The sequence below is a fragment of the Passer montanus genome, unplaced genomic scaffold, assembly GCF_014805655.1.
Source record: "Passer montanus isolate IOZ18808 unplaced genomic scaffold, ASM1480565v1 scaffold27, whole genome shotgun sequence".
NCBI lineage: Eukaryota > Metazoa > Chordata > Aves > Passeriformes > Passeridae > Passer > Passer montanus.
The window spans coordinates 639,693-664,084 of NW_024367372.1; the positions used below are offsets into that span (position 1 = coordinate 639,693).

Consider the following 24,392-nt stretch of genomic DNA (forward strand, 5'->3'; position numbering starts at 1 on the left):
AATATTATCTCATTGGTTTCTCTGGTGTTTTGCTGCTTTGGAATGTGGCTGGAAATTGCTTACCAACAGCTGCTTGTTGCATTAGTTTCATGTGAATTGCTTTGACTTATTGGTCAATTACATCCAAGCTGTGTCGAGGCTCTTTCTAGAGTCATGAGTTTTTCATTAGTGTCTTCTAACCTTCTGTCTGTATCCTTTCTGTATTCCTTAGTATTCTTTAATAGAGTATAAATCATAAAATAATAAATTAACCTTCTAAGAACATAAAGTCAAATTCATCATTTCCTTCCTTCATCTAAGAACCCCACAAATACAAAACTCAAGTCCTAATTTTAAGGAAAAAATCAGTTTCTGTTTGGTGAAGCGAGGCAGTGTGAGCCTGGAGCCCCATCTGAGTCACAGAGTCAGAGGCCCCATCCTGTGTCAGGCCCAGCTTTAAGGATTAACCCTGTGGCTGCAGAAAGTCCCCAGCAAAACCTGCTTTGGCTCATGATTTCGGGCTCCTGTAACAACCCAGTGCTGACACATGGTAACTCCCACACCAAATCCTTGCTTTGCCCTTTCCTGTGCCTTTCCCTGCCGTGTGATCCGGTGTTGTGAGCAGGATAATGCTTGCTCAGGCCATTCTTGTCTGCACAGAGAGAAGAAAAAAGGAGGATGAGCAGATTTCCTGAGGACACCCCTCCAGCACATCCCAAGGCTCCCATCTGTACAGGGTTTGGATAATCCATGTACCCCAAGGCATGAAGAAGCAGCAAGTTCTGATTTCCAGAATTCATTAAGCCAAAGGATTCCAGCACACCCAGCCTCTCCTGCCTCAGTTTCCCCTTTTTCCTCCCCTGTCCTGAGCCAGTTTGCCCAGTGCTGACTGGCAGTGCATCCAATGCACTCTGACAGAAAGGAGTTTTGGGGCTGGATACAACCAAAAGAAACCCCAGAAAATTCTCTCTGCATTTCAAGGAGCAGAAATTCGCAGCTTAAAGAAATCTAAATCTCCCTGGAAACTATTTACCAAGGAAAACTTACCCACAGTAATCCGTCCTTTGAGTATTAGAACAGCTTGAAACTAAAAGTTTACAGGAGGGGAAGAGGGATGAAGCTGGCAAAAGATCATTAAGAAGATATTTTAAAATGTTTTTCCGGAATTTGATTTTATTTCCACACTTGGATTAAGCTTTTCAGCTGGTGAGGAAAAAAACAGGAGAAGTCACTCTCAGGATCTGTGAGAAAAAAAAAGGTCTCTTTCTGTAGGTTCAAAATGTTCCTGGGATTTTGAGGCTGAGAGTTTTCTGGGAGCACTTCTTCCAAAGGACTTTCCAAGAACACACAGTAAACTGCAGAACAATCTCACAGAGAACTACAAAATTCCTGTTGCAGAGATAGAAAAGTTATTTTCTATCCACATGAACAGAGCCAAAACATTGAAGTTTGACATTTCAATAAATGTATTTTTTGGCCTGTTTTGACACAGCAGGAGGGACTGAGAATACTGAGATTGTAGAGCCCAGTGCAAGGCAGCACCTCTGTAAATGTCTGCTCCATATTCCATTTGTCAGTTCATAAATGGAGCCACTGGAGTAATCTCTGCTTCACTGAAATCACCAGATTTTCAATTTCCCTTCAATAAAACAAAACTAAAAAAACCCCCAAGGAGAACACTTTAGCTTTTTAATCATATCCAGACCTGTTTCCTGTAATGAAGAACTCCTTTTCCAATCCCAAGAGAGCAATTCTTTGAATGTCACTTTCAGATAGTGAGATAAAAATCTCTGCTATTTGCAGGAAAAGGCTCTGACTGCCATTTGTGGCTTGAACCACTTCCCATTTATTTACTTTCTCAGCTGTTTACATTTTCAGGCTCACTCATCCCTAACAAGCTCAGTTTATTGCTGCAAGAAACACAGCCCTGTGCCAGCCACAGGAGAGACTTCAGACCTGGGGACACCAAAAGGCTTTTGGATCAAGTCACCTGAGTAAAAAAATGGGTGGAAAAGAAAAAAAAAAATCCCATTTTGTGGTGAATTCTCTCACTGACCTGCAGCAGGAGCCACGGATGGTGCAAGCCCTTCATTAGGGCTGAGCCTGAAACTGCTTTTCATTCCTGGAGAGCTGCAGGACTCCCAGACCAGCGTGGAGAGGGAGATGAGGGACAAGGACATCCTTAATTTGTCTGAAGAGCAGCTGGGTCTCTTCTTCCTGTAATTATCTCCTCCAGCAAAGCCTCCTGCTCGGAGTCAATGGGGCTGGAGCACACTCAGCCCAGCTCAGGAGTGACACATCAACTCCTTTCATCACTCCAAGGGCTCCTTTGTTTGCTCTTGCTGATATTAAAGACTAATTTTGATTTAGACTAAGAGCCTCTTCCATCCCTTGGGAGGGAGCTGTGGCAGCACCAGAGTATTCAATTAACTGTGTGCTCTAAATTACTCATGGAAAGGAGAGTGCTCACGTGGACAGGGCAGGGATTGTAAGGGTAGTGTCTGGAAGGGGGTTGAATAGCTAATATAATAAATAGAATTAATATAATAAAATTGATATAATAAATATAATAAAAAAATATAATATTATAATGTATTATAATGTAATGTAATAATAAATATACTATACTATAATATACTACACTATACTACAATATACTATAATAAATAATATAATATAATATAATATAATATAATATAATATAATATAATATATTACTTTTTCCAGGAGTTGGAGTACAATAATCTTTATGGGTCCCTTCCAACTCAGGTTATTCAACAAGTCTCTAATATTATTATTACATATGAGTAACAACTTCAGCTTTGCATAAATCTTTGTTGCTTTAGCAAAGCTGTTTGGTCACCTACTTTTTCAACCTTCTTCTTAACTGGTATTTTTCAAACAAAAAAAAAAAAAAGCCAGTTGTTATCAAGTTCCTGTATTCAATCTTTGGCCACCACCTCCTCTTTGTCACCTTCTCTCAGTCTTTGACACCTGAAGAGAAGCATTCACTTCAGCAGAAAGTAATTTTCCTTTCCTGCTTTTACTTTCTTTTTTTTTTTTTTAAAGAAAATGCCCCAAATCAAGGCAATAGCTGGTGCAGAAAATAGGAAAAACACCTCTCATAGAAGCTAAGAAGCTGTTTAGGACATTTTTTGCTGATGCTCTCAGGGTTCAGTTTTGACTGTGATAGATAATTTCTTAAATCCAGGGTGGAACTTGTGGTGGATGCAGAGCTGGAATTTCAATCTGTGTCTCCCACCTGGAGGTTACATACTGCAGCCACCTGCCGGGGCTGAGCAGCTGGGGAATCATTCACTGGAATGACAGAATCATGGAAGGGTTGGGTTGGAAGGGACCATCTCTTTCCAGCCCTTGCCATGGCAGGGACACCTTCCACTATCCCAGACTGCTCCAAGCCCCATCCAGCCTGGCCTTGAGCAACTGTGTTTGTATTTTGTAGACAAAGCAAAACAAGCATTAGAACATTCCCGTTGAAAAGGAAATAGATAAACAACGTAACCATTTATTTTGACTGCATTGTATTCAGACAACTTGTACATTTTGTAACGCCACTGGTTTTGTTCTCATCAAAAAGGATAAAGGGACAGAAGAATATAATCCACTCAAAACAGCAGTCCAGTATTTTGAGATACACTTGCTATTTTCATAGATGCCCACCTGATACCTGAACTCCAACATAGGTTGTAATGTTTATACAAGACCTGAAGTTTTTTCAACACAGCACTGAGTTGTAGCAATGTCTTGCAGTGCCCTGAAAAATAGTTTGTGACATACTCTGCAACACCAATCTGATGATGCCTTGAAGGTGATGAACCTGATCATTTCTTAAAAAAACAACATAATGAATGCAAACATCCAGACCGACATGTCAGCCAGTAGCAACATTTGGGCAAATTTAAATATAAAAGCAATCAACTCCTTAGTTAGATTTGTCAATGCAAAAAGGCGAGGGGGAGAGAACTGTGTTTAGCAACAGACAGGAAAAATAACCAACTTTTCCTTGCTAGACTCCTTTTGAAAACCTATGCAAATTCAAGGCTTCCCACTTGATTTCCTAATCCCAAGCAGCACAGAGAACAAATCTGTTTGACAGGACCCAGCACATGCAGCTCAGTGTCTCCTGCAGTGAACTGTGACACAGCAGCCATGGCAGAACCTTTCAGGCCACATGCTCTTTGAAAAACAAAAAAAGAGAGATCCACACCTATTTTGCTCAGTATTTTCCACACAGGCATGGCAGCAACCACTTCTTACAATAACCAACCAGAACTGTATTTGAAGTTTGCTCCAGAGGGATGTTTTTTGGCAGTGAGGAGGGATTTCAGCTCACTTGCCAGTTGGCTTTTGAATCTGAAGACACCCACGGCTTAAATATTAACCAACAGAAAACTTGCCTGTCTGGCTTTGCAGACTGAAACCCCAGCAAGACACACAAGGCAGCTCAGTTTGCAATTTGTGAATCAAGCCCAAGAGCTGCTTGCAAGGTCTGAAACCTCCCTGATCCAGCTCCAGGGCAGTCCCTACATCCTGGACCACAGCTGACGGAAACCTGTCTCAAGGGATTGGATACCAACATTGAAGTCTTGAACAAAGACAAAACTGCTGAAAAGCCACCCAGAAAAACTGGCAGCCCTGAGGGAGCAGGGTAACAAGAGGTTTAATGGCGTCACAAGGCAGCAGTGGCTTTAGGATGAGCTCCAGCATGTCCTGGGAGTAACAGACCCCACTTCCAACACTTTGTCTTGGGCACCCTTTTAAAGATGAGTTTTCTTTACTGAGGGGAACAGAGCCCCTCGACAGCACAGATGGTGTCTCTACAAGCAGAAAACTCAGCAGGGCCAGCTTCCATTAAAAATCTTTATTTTCAAATACAACTCATGATTTGTACATGGCAAGAAACGTCCATCACCATGTGCGATTGGTCTGTGCAAAAGGCGGCTTTGCTCAAATCCAGTTTTCCTGCACAGGGCTCTTTTCCAAATGATACTGGAGGTAGGGGTTTTGTTGGTTTTGTTTTTAGTGTACAGTAATTAGCAAAAATGAAAACAAATAAAAAAAACCCCAAACCAACCCCATGACTCAAACCAGTTTAAAAAGGAAAAAAAGAAGTGTAGTAAGGCAAATCTGGAGAATTCGCTCGGTTCCATGAGAGTGGATTCACTGAGTTCATCCTTTTGATCCCTGTAAGGACCATTCACCTCAGAGCTGGACTTGATCCTGGTGGGTCCCTTCCAACTCTGAATATTCTGAGATCTCTGATTACAGAGGTGCTTCCACAAGTCACCTAATACCTTTCTTCTTGTCTTTAAAAAAAGAAAAAAACCAAACCAAACAAACAAAAACCCCAAAAAAACCAAAATAAAAAACACCCCCACAAAACAAAACAAACAAAAAAACCCCCCAATCCAACTGATTCATAGACCTGGGCTATGGAATCACATGGAACAAGAAAGCCTCGACGCTGTCATTACTGAAAAAATTGATGGGTATTGGTAAAACCTATGTAAGCCCAAATAAAGAAAGGGAAAAAAAAGAAAGAAAAACAAAGCAAGAGTGAATACAAGAAAGAGAGACAGAATTCCTTTCCCACTGCTTTGATTTTAGAGGGGGAAAATTCCCCCAATAATTTAGCTCATGTAAGTTGAGAAAATGAGAGCAGCTGAAAATGAATATGATACACGTTGAAATTCATTTCCAAGATCAAGAACCAAAGATTGAAGCATTTTAGAACACTGAAGCAAAGCAATCTGAATGTGAAAAAAAATTGTTCCAACTATCTTAAAATAGCTGTTTCTCAGAGCTTCTAGCAATAATTTTGATTAAATAAAAATCATACCAATTTACATTAATTTTCTATATCTTCTTTTAAAAGAAGTCCCTCACTCTTTTAATGACAAAAGTGCATCCAAACCCAGCAGAGATTCACTGGTGCCACCAGGTTCTTTTAGCAGCTACTCAAGGTTTTCAAAATAGCTTACACTTCTTGCTATAAGAAGGGCCTTCCAAACCCTTGTTTGGGAGAAGTATCCGAATTATAAAAAGCTGAAATAATTTATTATCAAATCCAGAATTTAAATAAAAGCAGTTTGTTTGTTTTTTTTTTTGACTTGCAAAGACAACTGAAGAAAGTAAAAGAATAAAAGCATGCACTCCAAACTTAGAGGTGAAGACAAATATACTTATCTATACAGGCACTGGCAGACGCAATTTAATGGTTACTTGTTGTAACACACACCCCACCCTACAATACATTTTTTCATTCACTAATCACTGAGGTACCAATATTTAAGAATGGAAAAATTCAATATTGAAAAATAAAACCTAAAATTGAAGCCTTTTTTTCCTTTTTCTTCTTCTTCCCCAGAAAACTATGGCAATTTTTGTATGAAATGTTAGTATACTTATAGAATTTTACAATCTACATTGGCTTTATTTTGAATTTTCGGGAACCAAAAGCGGCGTTCCCATCCAGGTTTTCTCTGCTAAAACGTTCACTGTGTGGATGTCCTAAAGAGTCAGCAGACTTGCAAATGAATGAACAGATCTTGGCTACCACCTGGCACATCTGGCTGGTACCAAAAGGACTCGGAGTCTGAGACAATCGGCTTTAATTCGGAACAAATGCGCCATGCCAAAGTGCAACGAATGTGTGCGACACTCAATGGGACACTGACAGGTTTAAGAGCTGCATGGAAAGTACTAAAAGTCCACCTTGCAAAGCAATTTGGGACAAATTGCATTGCATGCAAAGGACAACTCTGCGCTGCTGGGACGTCGCTTGCTGGCTGGGATGGGGTCTCCTAACGCAGCCACAGTTTCAGACGCAGGGCATCCACTCCATTTAAATAGTATCTGAACAGCCTCTTGTCTCGCACAAAACCAAGGTTTTCATAAAGTTTCAAAGCAGACTTATTTGTGATTTCTGTTTCCAATACAACCTTTAAGGGAGAAAAGAAATAAAAAGAAAGAAAAAAAAGCGTGTCGAGTTAGTTGGCAGTTGCAGGTACACGATTGCTGAACCAATTCAAAGGTTTTATTTAAAGGTATGGCTGTTAGCAGTGAATGGAATTAATTTCTTCTTATCTTTACTTAATTAAGCAATATTTCCATATTAAGCATCCATTTCCACATAAAAAATATAATATAGCAGTTCATCCACAACTATAATTGCAAACAACATTCAAGATTTTAGATCTTGGCTGTGAACAGTATTTCAGTTCACCACCTCATAACAAGGGTAAAAAACACATCAACAAACAAATCCCAAACATCCTCCCCCAAAACCCAAGCTACCAAACAGGTTAGGATCCAAAACATATTTTGAGTGAGTAACTGAACTTCTACATGTCACAAGAACTTGGCACTTGAAGATTAAATGATTTAATATCTTTGACCCCTGACTCCTTGGAGTCAGATGTGGATAAAAGCTCTGAATTGACACCAGCTGTGGGACCAACATTTGCAGTGAATATTTGTGCTCAGCACAAGAATCACAGAGTGCTCTGGGTTGGAAGGCACCTTCAAGATCATCCAGATCCAACCCCCTGCCATGGGCAGGGACACCTTCCACTATTCCAGGTTGCTCCAAGCCTGATCCAACTTGGTACCAGCAAATACCCTGAACCCAAATCACAGCGCACACCAGAAGAATAAGCAGAGTTTTCCATATTTTTCCCCCTCTGTTGGTAAGATCCCAGTTGCAGAAAGACCTGTGAGAAATAACTCAGACCCAAGTCCAAGGGTAGTCCAAAGTAAGACTCAAAATTGTCTCAGAATTCTCAAGCACAGGCAAAAAACTACACTGGCCTTAACAAGACATTAATCAAAAAACTTCAGAATTTTTCAGACTTGTTTCTCTCTCTCTTTTCTCCACATGCACTGGACAGAGTTCTGCCATAACTGACAAGCCCTGCATTGCCTCCATGTAATAAAAACTAACTCTGGTGTCCAACTCAATAATTTAAGGCTCTGCTATTAGCAAGAACAGAGGCTGAACTAACGAGGCCTGGGCTCCATACACCCCTGGCAGTGAACATCCACATATTAAACAGGGGCTGATGGTCACTGTAGAAAGACCATAGAATGAAAATACAGGACCAAAATATCAGCCTGGATTTGTAGAGCAGTTACAGTCCATCTACTCTATGGCTTCTGTGGCCTCCCTTCCTTCAGGCACACATTGCCCCTTCCTTTCCCCCTGGTCTCTCCTGCCAGCTCTCAAAGCTTGTCTCTGAGCTCCTTCCAAAGCCACCTGGCAGAAAACCTTTCCTTTTTCTCTCCACAGGGTTTGTTTTCTGCAGTCTGAGGAGTGGCTAGGCCAGTGTGAAAGGGGGAGGCAGCCAGTGGTTAGAGTGGCCTGAAACTTGAGTCAAATATATCTTACATTAAAAGGATTTTAAAATCTTATTGGAGGTGACCAGTCTAACCACTGGCTGCCACATTCCAATGGGCAATTCCACCCGTGTTTCTCAGTGTAAGGATGTTGAAAGAACAATAAAGCTGGAGATAACAACCCAATGAACAATATAAGACTTGGAAACAGTTAGTTTTACAAAAAGGAACTAAGAGTCACACATTGAAATATTGATCATCAGAGCTCTTAAATTACAGCAGGGCAGTGCTGTAGCTGAACACTTAAGACAACCTAACTCAATTCTTAGTTTTGTGACAAGAATGAGAGATGGAATTTCTCTGTTTGGCACTTCCCAGAACATTACCAGCAAGTCCTGTGGGCTGATGGAGTACTCCTAACATCCTTCACCCATTAAAATGGGTAACTATTCATCTGTAAGAAATTATGGGAGCACCATAATTTTGCTGGAAAAGGCTATTTTCTACACATTGTACAACTCCTTAATTCCAATTTAAACAAAACATTGGAGCCAAAGAAGGAATCTGACCTGTGCAGAGGATTATTTATTTGAACTCTCAGCTACCAAGGGCATTCACTCTCTCAAAGGTTCAGTAACCTGGCAGAGTGATGTAACAACTCTCTATTCAACTGCAAGCACCAACACCTGGCAATGCTAGAACACTTCCAGCACTGCAGGTGGTTGAGCTGAAGGGAGTGGTTAAATGTTGAAATACAGGTTTGTTGGAATCCCACTACCTGAGTAAATGCTCATCTTGAAAGCAAATGCAAGAGATTTGCTCTGGTATTTCTAAGGAAGTCTCAGCACAATGAAAAGTAATTCCCTGATCTCAATATACTGCAGCTGAAGACATGCTCCTGTTATCTGAAAAGGAAACACAGGCATATTTTATTCAGATTTCATTAGCTTCCTTGGGTGAAGAACACATCTCTTCCTGTGTGAACTTTTCTATCAAGCTCCAAACCTTCAATTGTTACATTTATTTCTGCTCTTGTGGGTCGATTTTGTTGTACACATATGCCTGTTAAATCCTCAGATAACACAGCAACACCCCCCTGAAGGGCAGCAAAGCTCTGATTAGATTTAACAGCATTTTCTGCTCAAGTTGCAAATTTCTGAAGGTTGTGACATTCTCTTTTATCTTTCATAAACCAAAAGTTTTAGCTCAACTCTAATATTAACTGGCTTTAGAAGCAAAAAAGATTTCTATATTAAGAGTGGAGTGCAATGTTCCTTATTGCTACATTTTCACACCTTTAATTTAATCCTCAACTGAAGCCAACTGGAGTGGTCAAGCCTTCTTGCTTCTTCAGCTAAAACTCGGAAGGAACTCAAGTTTAAAACCCAAGTCATGGAATGGATACAGCCAAATGAAGAAAGTTCTCTCATCACTCACAGAGAAGGTTTTTATTCTTACATTTAAGTCTGACAGGTCATCAGACTCAAGTTATGAGGGCTCGTCCAATGTCCTTAATCAATTTAACTGCCTCAACTTTTAAAGACAGGCACTACCCAAAATCTAAAGTTCAGACTTTTTATGTTTTGTAGATTAAGGAGAAACTAAAAATATCAGTAATGTAATGATTTCAAATAGGATTCCATAAAAACACACATTTCATTTGTACTAGTGTGGTGCTGAATTAGAATGACACTCTAAATCACCCTGAAGTTCCAATGGGAAGTCCCATGAGAATCTTCCCTTTCATGTTCTACATTTTTGCTTTAAAAAGGTTTTTGAAGTCCCACTTACTGGAGTCTTATTTCCATTAGTTACCAAACCATTCACTTCATATTACTGAAATACTATACTATTTATAATATATATATTATATAGAATATATACTATATTATGTATTCTATATTATATTTCATATATAATATATTATATATATTATATTTATTATATATATTATGGATGCAGATTCTTCAGTCATTTGTTACAGATGGAAAACCTGCATATGAACAACTCCTCCTTTCTAACTGTAATTAAGGGATGTAACAGTTCCACAGGATGGTCTTCAGCTGTGGAGGTTTGGGAAACTGCTTGCCAGCAAAAACAGCACAAAAAGCAGCCAGACACCCACCTTGCTGCAGTCAGCACATGCTTTTCTTTTTTTGAACTGGAAGAAAAATACTTCCAAAACTTTGGAGCTGAAAGAATAACTATTCACCTTCACCTGATTTATTTCCACAGTTCCCCTTTTCCATGCAACCAGCCCAGAGTTATCCTAAATCACTGTGATCCACTGGAAACTCAGCCCAGTACAGTTCACTACCCCAAATATCAGAATTCATGAACATCAAATACTTGAGAAAGTCACAAAGGTAAAAACCAAAAAATCCAAATCAGAGATGCCTAAGTTTTGTAATGTTATCTGCAGACAGTCCAGCTGGAAGCTGCAGTGCGAGTGCTTTCTCCAGGCCTGAAGGTTATTTCTGGCTCAAGCACCCACCCCCACCAGCAGATCACTTCCCTGGTTTCTATTCCAATGTAGGCCATGGCCAGCTCCATGGCCAGCTCCTCCCCTGCACACAGATTCCATTCCAGTCAATTCACCTCCCCACTCACTCCACAGCTTTCCCAGGGAAAACCTTCCACAGCCCTGAGGAAGACTCTGCCTCTCAGGCAGGGTGCTGAGCACTGTAAACCACTCATTCCATAGGCCTGCCTTGGTTTATGCCCACTAAAACAGCCCACAGGGGAAAAAAATGTCCTTAAACACCAGAACACTGCAGCAGGCTTTGAAATGCCACCTATCAGCTGTGATTTGTCAAGATTTTCATCTGTGGTGTTGTATAAATCCTTTGTTTTTCAGGACTCAGTGCTGGTACCTCCAAAGCCAAACCTGTGATACTTTGAAAAGCAACACACTGAGTGAGGCATTTATCAGATTATATGCCACAAATTATTAAAATTAAGTCTATTTACTGCATCTATGCCATAATTAGATTGAAGGGAAGAGTTTCCAAGCAGCCTTTGGAAATTTTTCACAACACCCACAGCTGCATATTCATGTTTTTAATCCTATTCCAAGCAAGTTTCAGAAAATAGCATTTTGTTTTTAATTGCACTCCATCTTATCTCAAAAAGCAGTATCTTTTTATTTTCATCAGGATTCTCATTTTATTAAAAGATGTAGAAAAATGCCTTAAAAGCTGCAGGGATGATTAAACTATTTCTATGCCTCACACAGACAAATTATTGTGATGCACTACTTTGTGTCTGATGAGCTTTAAGCATCAATTAATCAGAAACTGATCTCCTGACAACTGTTGTGAAAACTGGTGAGACCCAAGAGTTGGGCAGAGCTTTTCATGGGTGCCTAGTTAGATTTTTCAGATTCTGATCTGACTGAAAGCTCAGTGCTCCATCATCTAGCACAAGTAACAAACATCCTTATTTTACACCATTTTGGGTATATGGAAGAAGCCTACTTGGTGGCAAAGGAAAAAATAAATATGTAAACACTGTTTTCTTGGTTGTGGATAACCTATATGTGGAAAAAACTAACATAAATACAAATAAATGTGAGTGTGCCTCAGTTGATGGTGCAAAAAATAATCTGTAAAATATTCTGCTTGTATTCCATCCTCCCTAAAGAGCTCCCAGTTTAAAATTTAGTGCCAGCACAAGACTCAGCTGGTGCAAAAGCCCCCAAAAAGCAGGGGATGAGTTTGGAATAATCATTCTAGAAACAGCAATTCCAAAACCATGGCTGCCCCCATCCAGCACACAATTCAAAGAGTCTGAATTGCAGTGCCTTTGAATAAAGAGAATCTCAGAAATGTCCTCTGCCCCTTGTCCAAAACATTTATACAGCACCAGAGAGGAAAATCTGTGACTAAGACTTAATGAGACCTCACTGCAGACCTGCAACCCTTATCACATTTATTTCATGTTTATGGAGATTAAAAAAACAGCAAAAAGGGATCTTGGATTAATATGACAGTGGTAGAGGAAAAAGACAGACACAGAAGAGGTTACTGTTAGAGGTCACCTGTTAGATAGTCCAATCTAGAAATGAATTTACATGAGGAGTAGCACACAGACATTCAGAAATTATACAGTAATTACTGCAACTCAGAGCCTGAGTAGAAACATCCAGTTCTACTCCTGACTCTCTAATGACAGTGGGTAATTCACTTCCCTTCTCTGCATCTCACTTCTGCAGCTGTGGTGTGAACACTGTAACCCTGATCCTCAAGTATTTTGCAATTTTAAAAAAAAATCTTGACTAGCCTAGAAATGGGAAATCAACTCAAAACCATAGTGGAAAGCAATGGAGAAAACAAACAAACCAACCTCTTGTTCATTAGTTCAGTGTAGACAAGTAGTAAAAGAGATTAGAGGAAAGCATTTTAGAAACCAGGATAGAAGCAAGAAGCCAAAATAAAGAACTTAAAAGAATTACAGACTGCACTGTACTGCCCAACTACAACATAAATCAGAAGGTGAGGGGGAAGAAGACAGCAGCAAGCCGAGGCATGAAGGGATCTGAGAGGAAGAACAAATCTCCCAATGAATGAAGCCACAGAACAGGCAGGGATGCTGCAGGAAGAGAAACACAAGTGGAAAAATAAACTGGAGCGTGTGCCAAAAGTCCTGTGACACCAACTGCAGCTTTGCATAAGAAACTTCCCCATGGGGCAGTGAGACAATGGAGGGAGCAGCTGAAGTGAGATAACAGAGAGATCAAAGGCTCATTGACTGTGACACACTGAAATGACAGCGCTCAGTATCAGGAACAACTGCACTGTGCCAAGGAGCTGGAAGTTAAAGGGACAGATAACCTGGAGATGGATGGATGGATGGATGGATGGAGAGTTCCTCACAAGTTAAACAAAGCATATAACACGAGTTGCTTTATGTATATATTTATATTTTGAAAAAAGCAGGAACTGTAATCTGGTGAAAGAGTAACAACTTGTAGGGGCAGGGAAGTTTGCCAGTCACTCACTCTCCCTGCATGTCTGTGTTGCTGTGCTAAGCCACTGCAGCCCTGCTCTGTGCAGTGTCAGAACAGCCTGATGAGTGGCTGTGATAAATCCACATTCTGCAGCAGCACAGCACACACTGTTCTGTGCCTGGCTGTTCTCTGGAGGGCCACACAGGACATGCTCATCCCACTGCTCAGCTGCACCTCAATGGGGCTCTCGCAGGAAAATGGGCCTGAGTGAAGGCTGAGGCAGCTTCACAATGTAAATTGTTGAATTTCAGCACTTAGGATAAATTTAGAAGTTCATCTCCTATTTGTGCCATACTTTTTCTTAGAGGTTGTTTTCCCTTTTATTATAAAGGAGCTTCTTACCAACTTATTTCCCACCTATAAAAAGTCCTGTAGAAGAAAAACCTGTGAAATTAATCCACATACAACAGAGTGCAAACCATTTACATTATGAAAGTTTTGATTATAAAATCTTACCTCATCACAATCTCCTTCAACCATAGCATAAATAGCTTTCTTAACCAAGTTTGTACCTGAAACACAGATTTCAGTAAGTGTCAGAGTTGCAGTGCAAAACAAAAATGCCAGTTTATATATGACTAATGTGTGCTACCTACATGACATGACACCTGGGGAAAGCAGGGAGGAAAGAAAAACAAGGAGTTGCAGTCTCAAGTTTGAACACTAAAATAATCTGTGAAGTTATCCAGAGACTCAGCTCAAGTGCAAGATTCTTCTAACACAAGGATATTAGAAACTGGCTGCTCTGCTCAACATGGTGTTAAATATAGCCTTCCAAGATATGATTCATTCCTTTTTGTTGCATTTAAAGTCAAAATCTGCTGGCATGTGCTTGAAGGACATTCATCTTCCATGGGAATTTCCTCTTACTAAAACAAATACTTGTATTAGTAACAGAACTTATGAAACCACTGTTTTTATGGCTCACTCCCATTGGGTTTGCTAGTATCTAATAATATTCTTGAAGCCCATCCCTGCCCCTCAGTCAAGCATTAGTTTAATTTTGAAATAATTATTTTTCATCTATTTCACAATGGTTATGCAAATGTAATATCCCTATCTGTCTGTAAAACTGGGGTGAAAATGAAGGTTGATTTAAAATTTATTAGTGGAAAAAACTGCTGCTCAGTGAAATTGCATAAATCTCACTTCCATAAGAAGGCTATGGAAAAGGAAAAAAACCCAAGGAATCTACAGAATGTTTTAAAAGATTTTCAAAACTTTAATCAATAAACATTTTCACTGAATGTGATGATAAAACTGTTCTACATTTAAAGCAGATCTTCAGACTAACAGCACACTTTGAGAAACAGCAAGGTGGCAAATGTAGGAAAAAGTCAATGTATATAATGCTAAAGTAAGCAAAGCTTTAAAGACAAATTCTGTGTATGTATTTCTAATTTAACAAACTGACTAAAGTGAGGGAGAAGTCTTGCAGTGATCTTCATAATAACAGCATTAGCTCTTATTTACTTCTGAATCCAAGCACCTGCAATTAAATTATGGCAGACTCCTTCATGACTCAGCTAAAGGAAAGGAGAGACAGTGATTCCTCAGTATCCTCTTCCTCTGCTCCACTACAGAAACCAACAATGGCTTTTGAATTGCACTGGGGAAAGAAAAAATCTGCACATGCTTGAACAGTCGTGGTAATGTGTTTTTTTGGAGGGTTTTTTTCTGGAAGAAAGCAAACACAATGATACATTCTGCAATGGATCACTGTATTTTTTGATTGCAAGTAATTTTCTGTCTTTAATCACAGAAGCATGAGCTGTTCAGTGTGGATGAGTGGTGAAGCACAGTTCTAAGCTTTGGAGCTGACGTCTACATTTAGTTAAAAATACCTTACACAATGTAATTTCACAATAACCAGCATGAAAAAATTAAGTTCCATAAGAAGAGATATTTAATTAAGCCAACTTGGCTAACTGGAGTTAGAATGAAATTCCCTTCACCAGGGCAAAACTGATTAATGAGAAAGGGCAAACTCCCTGCCAAGAGTGATTTCTTTACCACGTCCCTTCGCAACAAAACAGATCTCCATTTCAATCATTCAAGTAACAATACAAAGCTATTTTTCTTCCCTGATTAATACAATAATGAGCTCCATACATTCTCCCTGATGGGTAATATATGCATAATTTATAGGGGGAAGTCAGGAAATAAGTTCACTGTAAAAAAGGAGCCTGAACACAACATGAAAATACAGTGATGAGGGTGCACATAAAACCACAAAGCAGTTCCCACTGTTATTTGGCAGTGGCAGAGGTAAGGGGCTGCTGCTTGCCTTTCTTTTTAGCCTCACCAGATCCCAGGTGTGAACCTCACAGGGCATTTCAGGTTATTTTAACAAAATCAGGAAAGCCACTGGGGAGCTCGTGTGGTTGAGTAAGGCGAGGATGACACACAAAGCACCACATCCTGAAGTTCAGCTCAGCTTAAATCTTTATGACAACTACAGTTATCCCAGCCAGAGAGGATTTAAAGAAGAAAGAAGAAAAAAGGCTATTCTTACCAATTCCTTTTCTTCTGTATTTGGAATCCACTGCTAACATGGCTATATAACCTCTGCGGAACATCTTTTTGTGCATATCCAGCTTGCAGACGATGGCACCTACACACTCCTCACCTACCATGGCCTTAAAGACAAACATACACGGATGGAATTCTCAGTTTGGGATCCACAGCGCTACCAAAAGCAGCAAACCACTTCATTTTTCAAGTGAAAGAGGCACATAAAATTTGTTTGTATAAAGCCACGAAAAGGTAATGACGTAAATTTTAAAAGCGTCTCCAAAAGTATTACTATGATTAAAAGACTTAATTGCTTTATTACATTCCAATAAAGTTCCAGGACAATTAACAACCAATGAATTATTCCTGGAGAGAAGCACATTATCATTTCACAAAGTCTACAGGCAAGAACACGTGTGATTAAAAAGGGAAAATAAATAAATAAAAGGGAAAATAAATAAAAGACCAGGTTAAGGCATAAATTACCCTTTCATATGAGCTTCTACAGAGGAAAAATGTCCAATCCTGTTTTATAGTGATCTGAATTTTCCTGTGTAAGGGCTGTGCTAGATAACATGCTTAATTTTTGTCTGGTTTTAATGTCAAGGCCACAAAGTATCAGAGAAAAGTGCTGCTGCATTTAATCTTTAGACACTGTCGTTTTCAGTCACATGACACCCGGAGAACAAACAAAAAAGCACAGTTAATTTCACACATTTTAACTATTGGGGAATTTTGTTTGTTAAGAGCTATGCACTGGCAGTTAATCCCAGTGGCATTGTCACAGTAACTGTGGTCAAGGAGACGTAGGCATCCTGAAATATTAACAAGAAAAACCCCAAAAAGGAAAGGACCCAACTCCTCCTCAAACACTCAGCAAACCACTTGCACACCCAGCGTGTTCACCAAAATTTTATCATGAGAGAAAGGAAAACTAAGTCATGTTAACTGAAGGATTAGGCAGCACAAGGGATTAATGACATTATAACCTGCAGCAGTAAAACTGAGTAATGCTGCAGAGTGGGACAGCATCCAAGGGGAAAACAAATTCCTGTGCACCCAGGAAAGATGGGCAGAGATAAAAAGAAACTCCTAACTTTACATATGGCTGTGTGAGTGGATGCACAGCCTCTGACAGACCTGCAGGGAGGACCAGCCTTGGGCTCAAGTGCAGCAGCTAAACCAGGACTACAGCACATGATTGGCACAAGCATGTGCTGCCACGAGAGCTGTGGATAATCCAAATTTACAACTCTAAGACATGTCAAATGAAAAAGACTTGCTAGAGCCAGCACTGCCAGGCCTCAGAGCAGCCACCTGTGAAGCCAGAGCTCACTGCTCCAAAGCCTGTGGTATAAACTCAACCGCCTGAACCCTCATGCACAGCTTGGAGGGTAAAGCTCCGTGGACAGGAGATTCCTTCCTGCAGGTCATTTCCTCTTGTGGTCTCTTCACCCCCAAAAGAATCAAGTCTTTGAGCATCTCCACCTGGATGTGGGTTATTAACCAAGTCAGCTGTCAACCAGGAGCTGCAGCAAAGGTGAAATGAAGCAACGAAAAAAGTACAAGCTGCAGTTCCAGAGCCCTATGATACAGCATAATTATAACCCCATTTCTAATGCAGCTGAAGCAAATATAACTATTGCTAAGTTTTTATTTGGCAGGAAAACACATTTCAGCAGTATCCAAGAACAACCCTGAACAATCTAACGAGTGGTTTTTAAAATAACAAACAAAAACTCCAGCATGATCTAACTGGACTGAAACACAGAGCCTCTAAGCAGTCTTTTATTTGTTCCAAAACACAGGTTATTGCACAGAAAAGAGGAGCTGTGCCCATACTCAAGCAGTGCATGCAAAGTTTGAGCTCAAGGCAAGTTCTGTATCTCGGCTCAGACCCGAGAAAAGCAGGGAGTTAAATAAAGAGTATCATCAGACAAACTGCTCAGAACATTGCTATAATTATGCAGAGTACCTAGATGTAATCTTATACCTCACTAAAAAAAAAAAAAAAGCACACCACAAACTAGCATGTTATAGTTGTGCTTTGCCCTGCAGTGAACATGTGCAAACTGTTGATCCAAACAGTTATCTGGAGCATTTTTAAGATATATTTATATATTTTTTTCCCCAAGTTTCAGGAGTAGTGACAATCTAGATGCTTCATATCTGAGCTCTTTCTTCATTTCTTGAGCTCTTTCCAGGGCACTTTTCAGAAAAGTTATATTCATGAATCATATATTTAAAATGCTAAATGAACAGCAAAGAATTTTGTTTCAGTGACCAAAGAAGCAAATACCCACTGGTTTTACCACTGCTGCCAGAGAGCTGAATAAAGAATGACTCTGTTACCAGTTCTCCAAACCCTTAAATCTATTTCTCTGTCTTAAGGCAGGTAAGTCTGGCAGTGAATCCACAGCTGTTCCATTCACAAAGGGAGTGCTGCATTTCCACCTCATTCAGGGGGGGTTTTGTTGCCTTTTCTCTCTTTTCTCCTTCTTTTCAACCTTATCTAAAGCTGGAAATGAACCTAAACCATGATGTGAAACTTTACAATTTAATTTCCTGGAGAAAGTTAAACTGTGTGAATAAAAAGCAAAACCCAGACTGAAATATGGAGAGTTGTGAGGAGGGAAGAAAAGTAGCTCCCACACAACATCAGTTAGGAAAAGAATCATGGGCCAAATTTTCCTTTCAGGTATGCAAGAGTACTTCTAAATATGCAATTTTCTACAAACAGAATTCAGCCTAAGTCACTATTATGTATTATAAACTCCACAGAGTACTGTAAGATTTACTCCAATAGTAGGTTCTTAGTAGCAGGATTAACATACATAAATCCAAATCCAGTATTTGCATCATCTTTGTTCCTATGAATAAGTTTAAATGCTTAAAACAAACCAGATTTTAATATAGTGGAAGAGCTGGTGGAGAAATGTCTGTAAATCAGCAAGAACATTACTTTTCATAGAATTAATCAATTTGTATTAATTTCATTATCAAAGATGGCATTATGTCTGTCAGCCACACTCTGAGTATGCATTTAATATCCAGATCATGTGAATTTTGTTTAAAGGAGATGAAAACAACCAACTAGCCCCAAAAGGGAAATATTTTGCAATTCAAACGCAGCAGAACCTGCACTGCTGCACTGCATTTTTCCCTTCACACCTGCACCAAAGTCCATCCCAAAGTATCCCGGGCACAGCTGGGTAGGAGCTGGCTCACATTTAGGGATCGTGTTACCGAGTGCCATTAGAGGAATCACTCAGGGTAATGGTTTTAACCTCACTCTGCCACTTCAGCCACAGCTCTTCCCAGTTCCTGGCAAATCACCACCTCCCTCTGCTTCCCTCCATGAACCTGGAGAGCAGCAATTCCCTGCTGTGTGAGGAACAGCCCCTGGAACAACTGCCCTGGCTGCTGCCACCTGCTCAGGTGCTGCAGGGACTGCAGTGAGAGACTGAAAGTGCGGTCACTCCTAAAAACAAACTGGAATACAAAGTTTGCAAATTCTTCTACAAAACTTCTTCTTCCTACGTCTGCCATGAGACCAGGAAGACTTCTCAGACAACTCCTGACTTTTCTGGTTCTTCCTTTAAGCCCCAGGTTTTCCACAACTGAAGAACAGGGATGATGTCTTACAAATCTTAATTTCAACACACCAGGACTCTTGAATCAAATCCAATTTTTAAAAATGCAAAGCATTAGTACAAAACAAGACTTAACTGCAGTCATTTAGGATTTACAACACATTTAAAACCACTTACACGGAATTAATAGGTTATTTTTAAACTTGTGAAAGTTTAAATTATAAATGCTGCTATAGCTAGTGGCAAAGTTAAGAACCCAATAAAAGCACAGATTTTCTAGATTTTTCTTAAAAGGCAGCTGAGTGGTACAGAGAATTACAGGAGAGGTTACAACACTCAGCCTTTTATTATGTTCTGTCTTATCCAAACTCTGGCACAGAGCAAGGTTTCCTAAGCTCACCTCTCCCACGCTAAAGGATTTTGAAAACAATTTTCTGAAATATTTAATTTATCAGTCTGAAATGAAAGCTTCAGAACTTTAGCACTGCTAAGACTAGAAGCTTCAAAACCACTTTAAAAGAAAGCTACAACGTCGAAAATGCATTTACAATCCATCTGGGGACAAAGATGTAACATTGCTTAAAAATACTTCTCATGAAACACAAGATGCCCCTTGCCCCTGTCATTGACAGAGGAGTGGGTATCATTTGAGGAGAAACTGGGCTGACAGAGCTTCTGAGAGTAAGTAAAAACCAGGCATTTACTGGGCACCCACACCTAACACACAGGGCAAACCTGCTCTTCTGAAGACAGGCAAAACATGAGTTGAACCAGACAGCTGCAGTTTTACATCCCTGAATGGTTTGGGTTGGAAAAGACCTTAAAGATCATCTAGTTCCAACCCCCTGCCAGGAACAGGGACACCTTCCACTGGAAGTTTATGGAGGAAAAATGTTATTACCTTGCCACAGTCCAGAGAGTGCTGCAGTGGGACACCTCAGCACTGAGCAGTATTCCCAAGCTGCTACCCCTAAAGTCAGGATAACAGTTATGTGGGTAAATTAGTTATTAAATTTTACAGGGTTTTGACTTCCAGTATCTCCAGGTCCTTTCAAAGTGGAATATTAACTTCTTCTTTGAGTGTACAGTTAGGAAGTGCCCTGAGCCTGAAAAACTCTGCTCACTGCTGACCAGTCAGGGTTGGTCTCTGCCTTCCCTCCAGCTGTGCACTCCCACCTCTTCTCCTGCACCAGTGCCTGGGACATCCTACAGGAACAGATCTGGAGCTCTAAACCAACAGAGAATCACCCTAAAACAGCTAAATACACACACATTTACGGTTATATGCTGGTCAGAGGGGTATCTTGGCTCCCAAAATCACAGCAACACAGAGGCTGGCACAAGGCAGGTTGAAGAGAAAGGAAAACCCAGCACCAGCCTGGGCTGCACCAGCCCTTAGAGCAACTGGGCAGCTTGGGATGGCCAAACCAAAATTCAGCAAGTTTCAAATCTATGCAGTAAAGTTTATAATGTCCCCAGAAATTAGCTTTGCATTGTCAGAACAGGGAAATTATGGTTTAGAGGGTTCATCAAATAAACCACCAGAAAGAGACAAGTGCTGTTTATTTAGGGGAAATCCACATCCCATCTTCAATTTCAGTGGTGTCAGTCTTTTCCCCTCACAGGGAGAGGAAAGGAAAGGTGCCATGACAGCACAGGGGAGACAGGTGAATGTGCCCTGGAAGAGTTTTCAAATGGTGATGGTGAAATTCAGCAAAGGAATTGGCTGAACCCTTGCAGATCTTTTCCCAAATACAGTAAAATCACAGGCTAACCCCTCTTCCCAAAACACTCAAAACCCAGCCAAAACCTGAAAGCAGAAGGGTGTGGGGCCACAATGTATTAAATCAAATGATTCTGTGAGATCAGGGACTAAGCTTCATGTTCACCATCCTGACACTTGTTGCTAATTGAAATATGTAGTCCCTGACTGAAGATAAATATTTTAAAGTGATTTGTTGGAGAGAAGTAGTTCAGGAGTCCATTAACTGCAGGAACAAATTATATTTTATAGATCAGAACATTTTCAAGACAAGCTCTAAGAAACAAACCTCAAAAATATTAAAACCAGTCACAAAAAACCCCAACCCCTCCACACATGAATTTGACTCAGCATGCTGCAAGACCTTCAAATTATTAAGCAGATAACAATTTGCTGGCTTTAGACATTCCCAGCCATATATTATTCTCTACACTTTTATGTACTTTGCATTGTTTTACCTTTCTAAAAAAATGGCAAATACACTGAGTTCATGAAAAGTTTTGTTGATTCTTTAGGGCTATCAAAAAATGAAGCTGTCACTACAAAATAAGCTTTCTTTCCCTTGAGTGATATCTTACTCTTTAAATACACTTATTAGAAATCATCTGTTTTAGTTTTCTGTCAAACAACTTGTCACTGCTCTTCTCACAACAAAATTCTCCACTTATTCCCTGACCAAAAAAAACCATAATGAGTGAAAGTCTAAACAAATGCATTGTGATCTAAGAGCATCCAACATTTCCTTGGCATTACCAGGGCTACACCTGATGCTCAAAGGATGGACTTTTGCAGTTCTGGAATATTTTACTCTCAGTATGAGGTGAATCTGTCACAGGCAGAGCTCAGTGTTTGAACATCACTGTGCTCTGATCAGCATCCTTGTAATGGCAAACATGACTTTGCATCCAACAATGCTCTCCAATATTTTCACATTCTGTTTTGTTCCAGAAGGTCAACATTTTGCTTTGCTCAACTTCCTGTAATCCTGCTGTATTCCCTCAAACTCCTCCTATGAACCCTATCAATCCTGCTATAAATTCTAGCAGATCCTAAACCAGGGACATTCAGGAAGTTGAAGGCCAGATGGGCTCCATTAGCCTCACCTCTTGTACTCATATTCTACCAAAATCTCAGATTTACCCCTGAACTGAAGGGTGTCTTGCCTCTGGCTAAATCACACCTTTCAGAGGGGTGTCCAGCCTTAATTAAAACATCAAGAGACAAGAATTCATCATTTTCCTTAGCAAGGAAGTGCCACAAACTCCCCTAAACGTTCTGTTTTGCAGCTGAGAGTGTTCCTGTGAGTAAATCAAGCACAGCTAAGCTCTTGCCATGCACACACACTCCTCAGGCCAGCTCCTACTCACTTTCATTTACCTGTGGATGCACTGTCATCCTAAAAACGTGCCAGGGAGACACAAAAAGGGCCAAACATTTAGGAAGGCAGGGGGGCAGCTAAAGCAGCCTTTCAACAGTGCATTGGGAAGAATACAACGCTAAATATGCTGTTAGTGCAGGGAGCCAACGTGAGGATTCCTGCGTGCTGCGAGCACTCTCACACCTGTAAAAGCAACACAGTCGGACTTGTCTTTGTCAAAGTAAGCTCAGAGATCAAAAAGTCTGCTAAACCTTTCACAGCGCCTCTCCACCTATCACTTAACATTCACGTGCCAGCCCCGCTTCAGTCAGTTTTAAAACCATTGTGCAAGAATTAGCAAGCAGTTACAAGGCATTAGTGGACTAAGTACTTTCTTTTTTAAATCCAAGCCCAGGAACTGAGAGAGAATCATAAAATGAGCTACCAAAGGTCACAAAAGTCAATGTCAAAACCAAGATTAGAAGCCCTGAATTCCTGGATCCTAGCCCTGTGCTCAAACCCTTTCCCCACCATTTAAAACATGTGTTAACAAATGCAGAACTTCGGGCACGTGCTTTACTTGTACCTGCACGGGTCACAGGGGGACAGGCATTTCCAAAAAACCTTGGCCTTACCCACGAAAAGATTATTAAAAGTATTTCCACAAACGCCAACCCTTCCATCCTCTCCTCCCCAGCCCCAAACCACTCCCAACTCCTGCCCTCCCTGCTCCCCCCGGCACTTACCAAAAAGCAAAGTTGTGGCCAGTTGTGGATAAAATACCTATAAGTGTAAATGGAGTAGGGTTCAGACAGATCTTTGGTGATCAGTCTCATGATATCGGGCATCTGCAGCTCTGACTCATACTGGACGTATCGTATCGTTAGGTCCTCCTCGTGCTGACAGTCCGTTCCCGAGCTTTTCAAACTGCACGCTGCCGCTAAGGACCCGGAGAGTAGCTGCAGGGACTCCTCCTCCTCCTCCCCTCCTTCATCCCCCTCCTCCTGCTCTTCCTCCTCCAAGCCAGTCTCTCCTGCCAGCCCATTGCGGGCTGCAGTCTTAGCAGCAGCAGTCGTGGTTGTGGCAGCAGGCTGGCTCCTGTCCCCTTGAGCCGGGGGAGGAGGAGGAGGAGAGGGTGCAGTCCTTCCCTGGGCAGGGAGGTGGTTGGCGTGGGGGGACGAGCAGGGCGCTGCGCTGGGGGGCGACGGCTGCTGCTGTCCGGAGCCCATTGTTTTGCTGGCTCGCTTGTTCTCCAGCCCCTCGGGGGCCGCCTCCGAGCCGAGGATCTTGCCCTTGAGGGAGGCCCGCAGGTGCCGCAGCTCGGGGCTGATGAGGCCGTTCAGCTGGTGGTTGTGGTGCGGCGGGTGGCGGTGGTGGCGGTGGTGGTGGCGGTGCTGCGGGCCCCCCTTGCCGCCGTCGCTGCCTCCTCCTCCTCCTCCTCCTCGCTGCTGCTGCTGCTCCCGTCCGCCCGCGGGTCCCTCCTCCTCCTCCTCCTCCTCTTCGGCCTCCTCGTCCTGGGCGCCGGTGCAGGCGGCGGCGGCGGCGGCATAGGAGGCGGCGGAGGAGGAGGAGGAGGAAGCAGCTCCCCCCCCTCCTCCTCCTCCTCCGGGGAAGGGGGAGAGCGTGTCCCCCTGCGGGGACAGGACGCTGCTAGGCCCCGGCGGTACCTCGGCCATATCCTACGGGAGAGACCGACACAAACTCACCGGGGAGGAGGAGGAGGAGGAAGGCGCCGAACCCAACGGGGGCGCCGGGAAGGAGCGGGGCGGGGGGGGAGGCGCGGCGGCCTCACGGGCCGCGCTCGGCGGGGAGCGGAGCGGGGCG

At 41.5% G+C, this 24,392-nt stretch overlaps 1 protein-coding gene across 1 annotated transcript in view; it reads right to left on the reverse strand.

Annotated features, from left to right (window-relative positions):
- Nucleotides 1-3,485: 3,485 nt before the first annotated feature.
- The window catches only part of NAA30 (N-alpha-acetyltransferase 30, NatC catalytic subunit), a 20,982-nt gene continuing 75 nt past the window's right edge, over nucleotides 3,486-24,392 (reverse strand). The window contains exons 2-5 of the mRNA XM_039712963.1: nucleotides 23,315-24,247; nucleotides 15,858-15,981; nucleotides 13,799-13,854; nucleotides 3,486-6,941 (exon numbers count right to left, since the gene is read on the reverse strand). Of these exons, the coding sequence (XP_039568897.1) occupies nucleotides 6,804-6,941; nucleotides 13,799-13,854; nucleotides 15,858-15,981; nucleotides 23,315-24,244 (1,248 nt within the window). The 5' untranslated portion in view covers nucleotides 24,245-24,247 and the 3' untranslated portion in view covers nucleotides 3,486-6,803. The remainder of the gene's footprint in view (nucleotides 6,942-13,798; nucleotides 13,855-15,857; nucleotides 15,982-23,314; nucleotides 24,248-24,392) is intronic.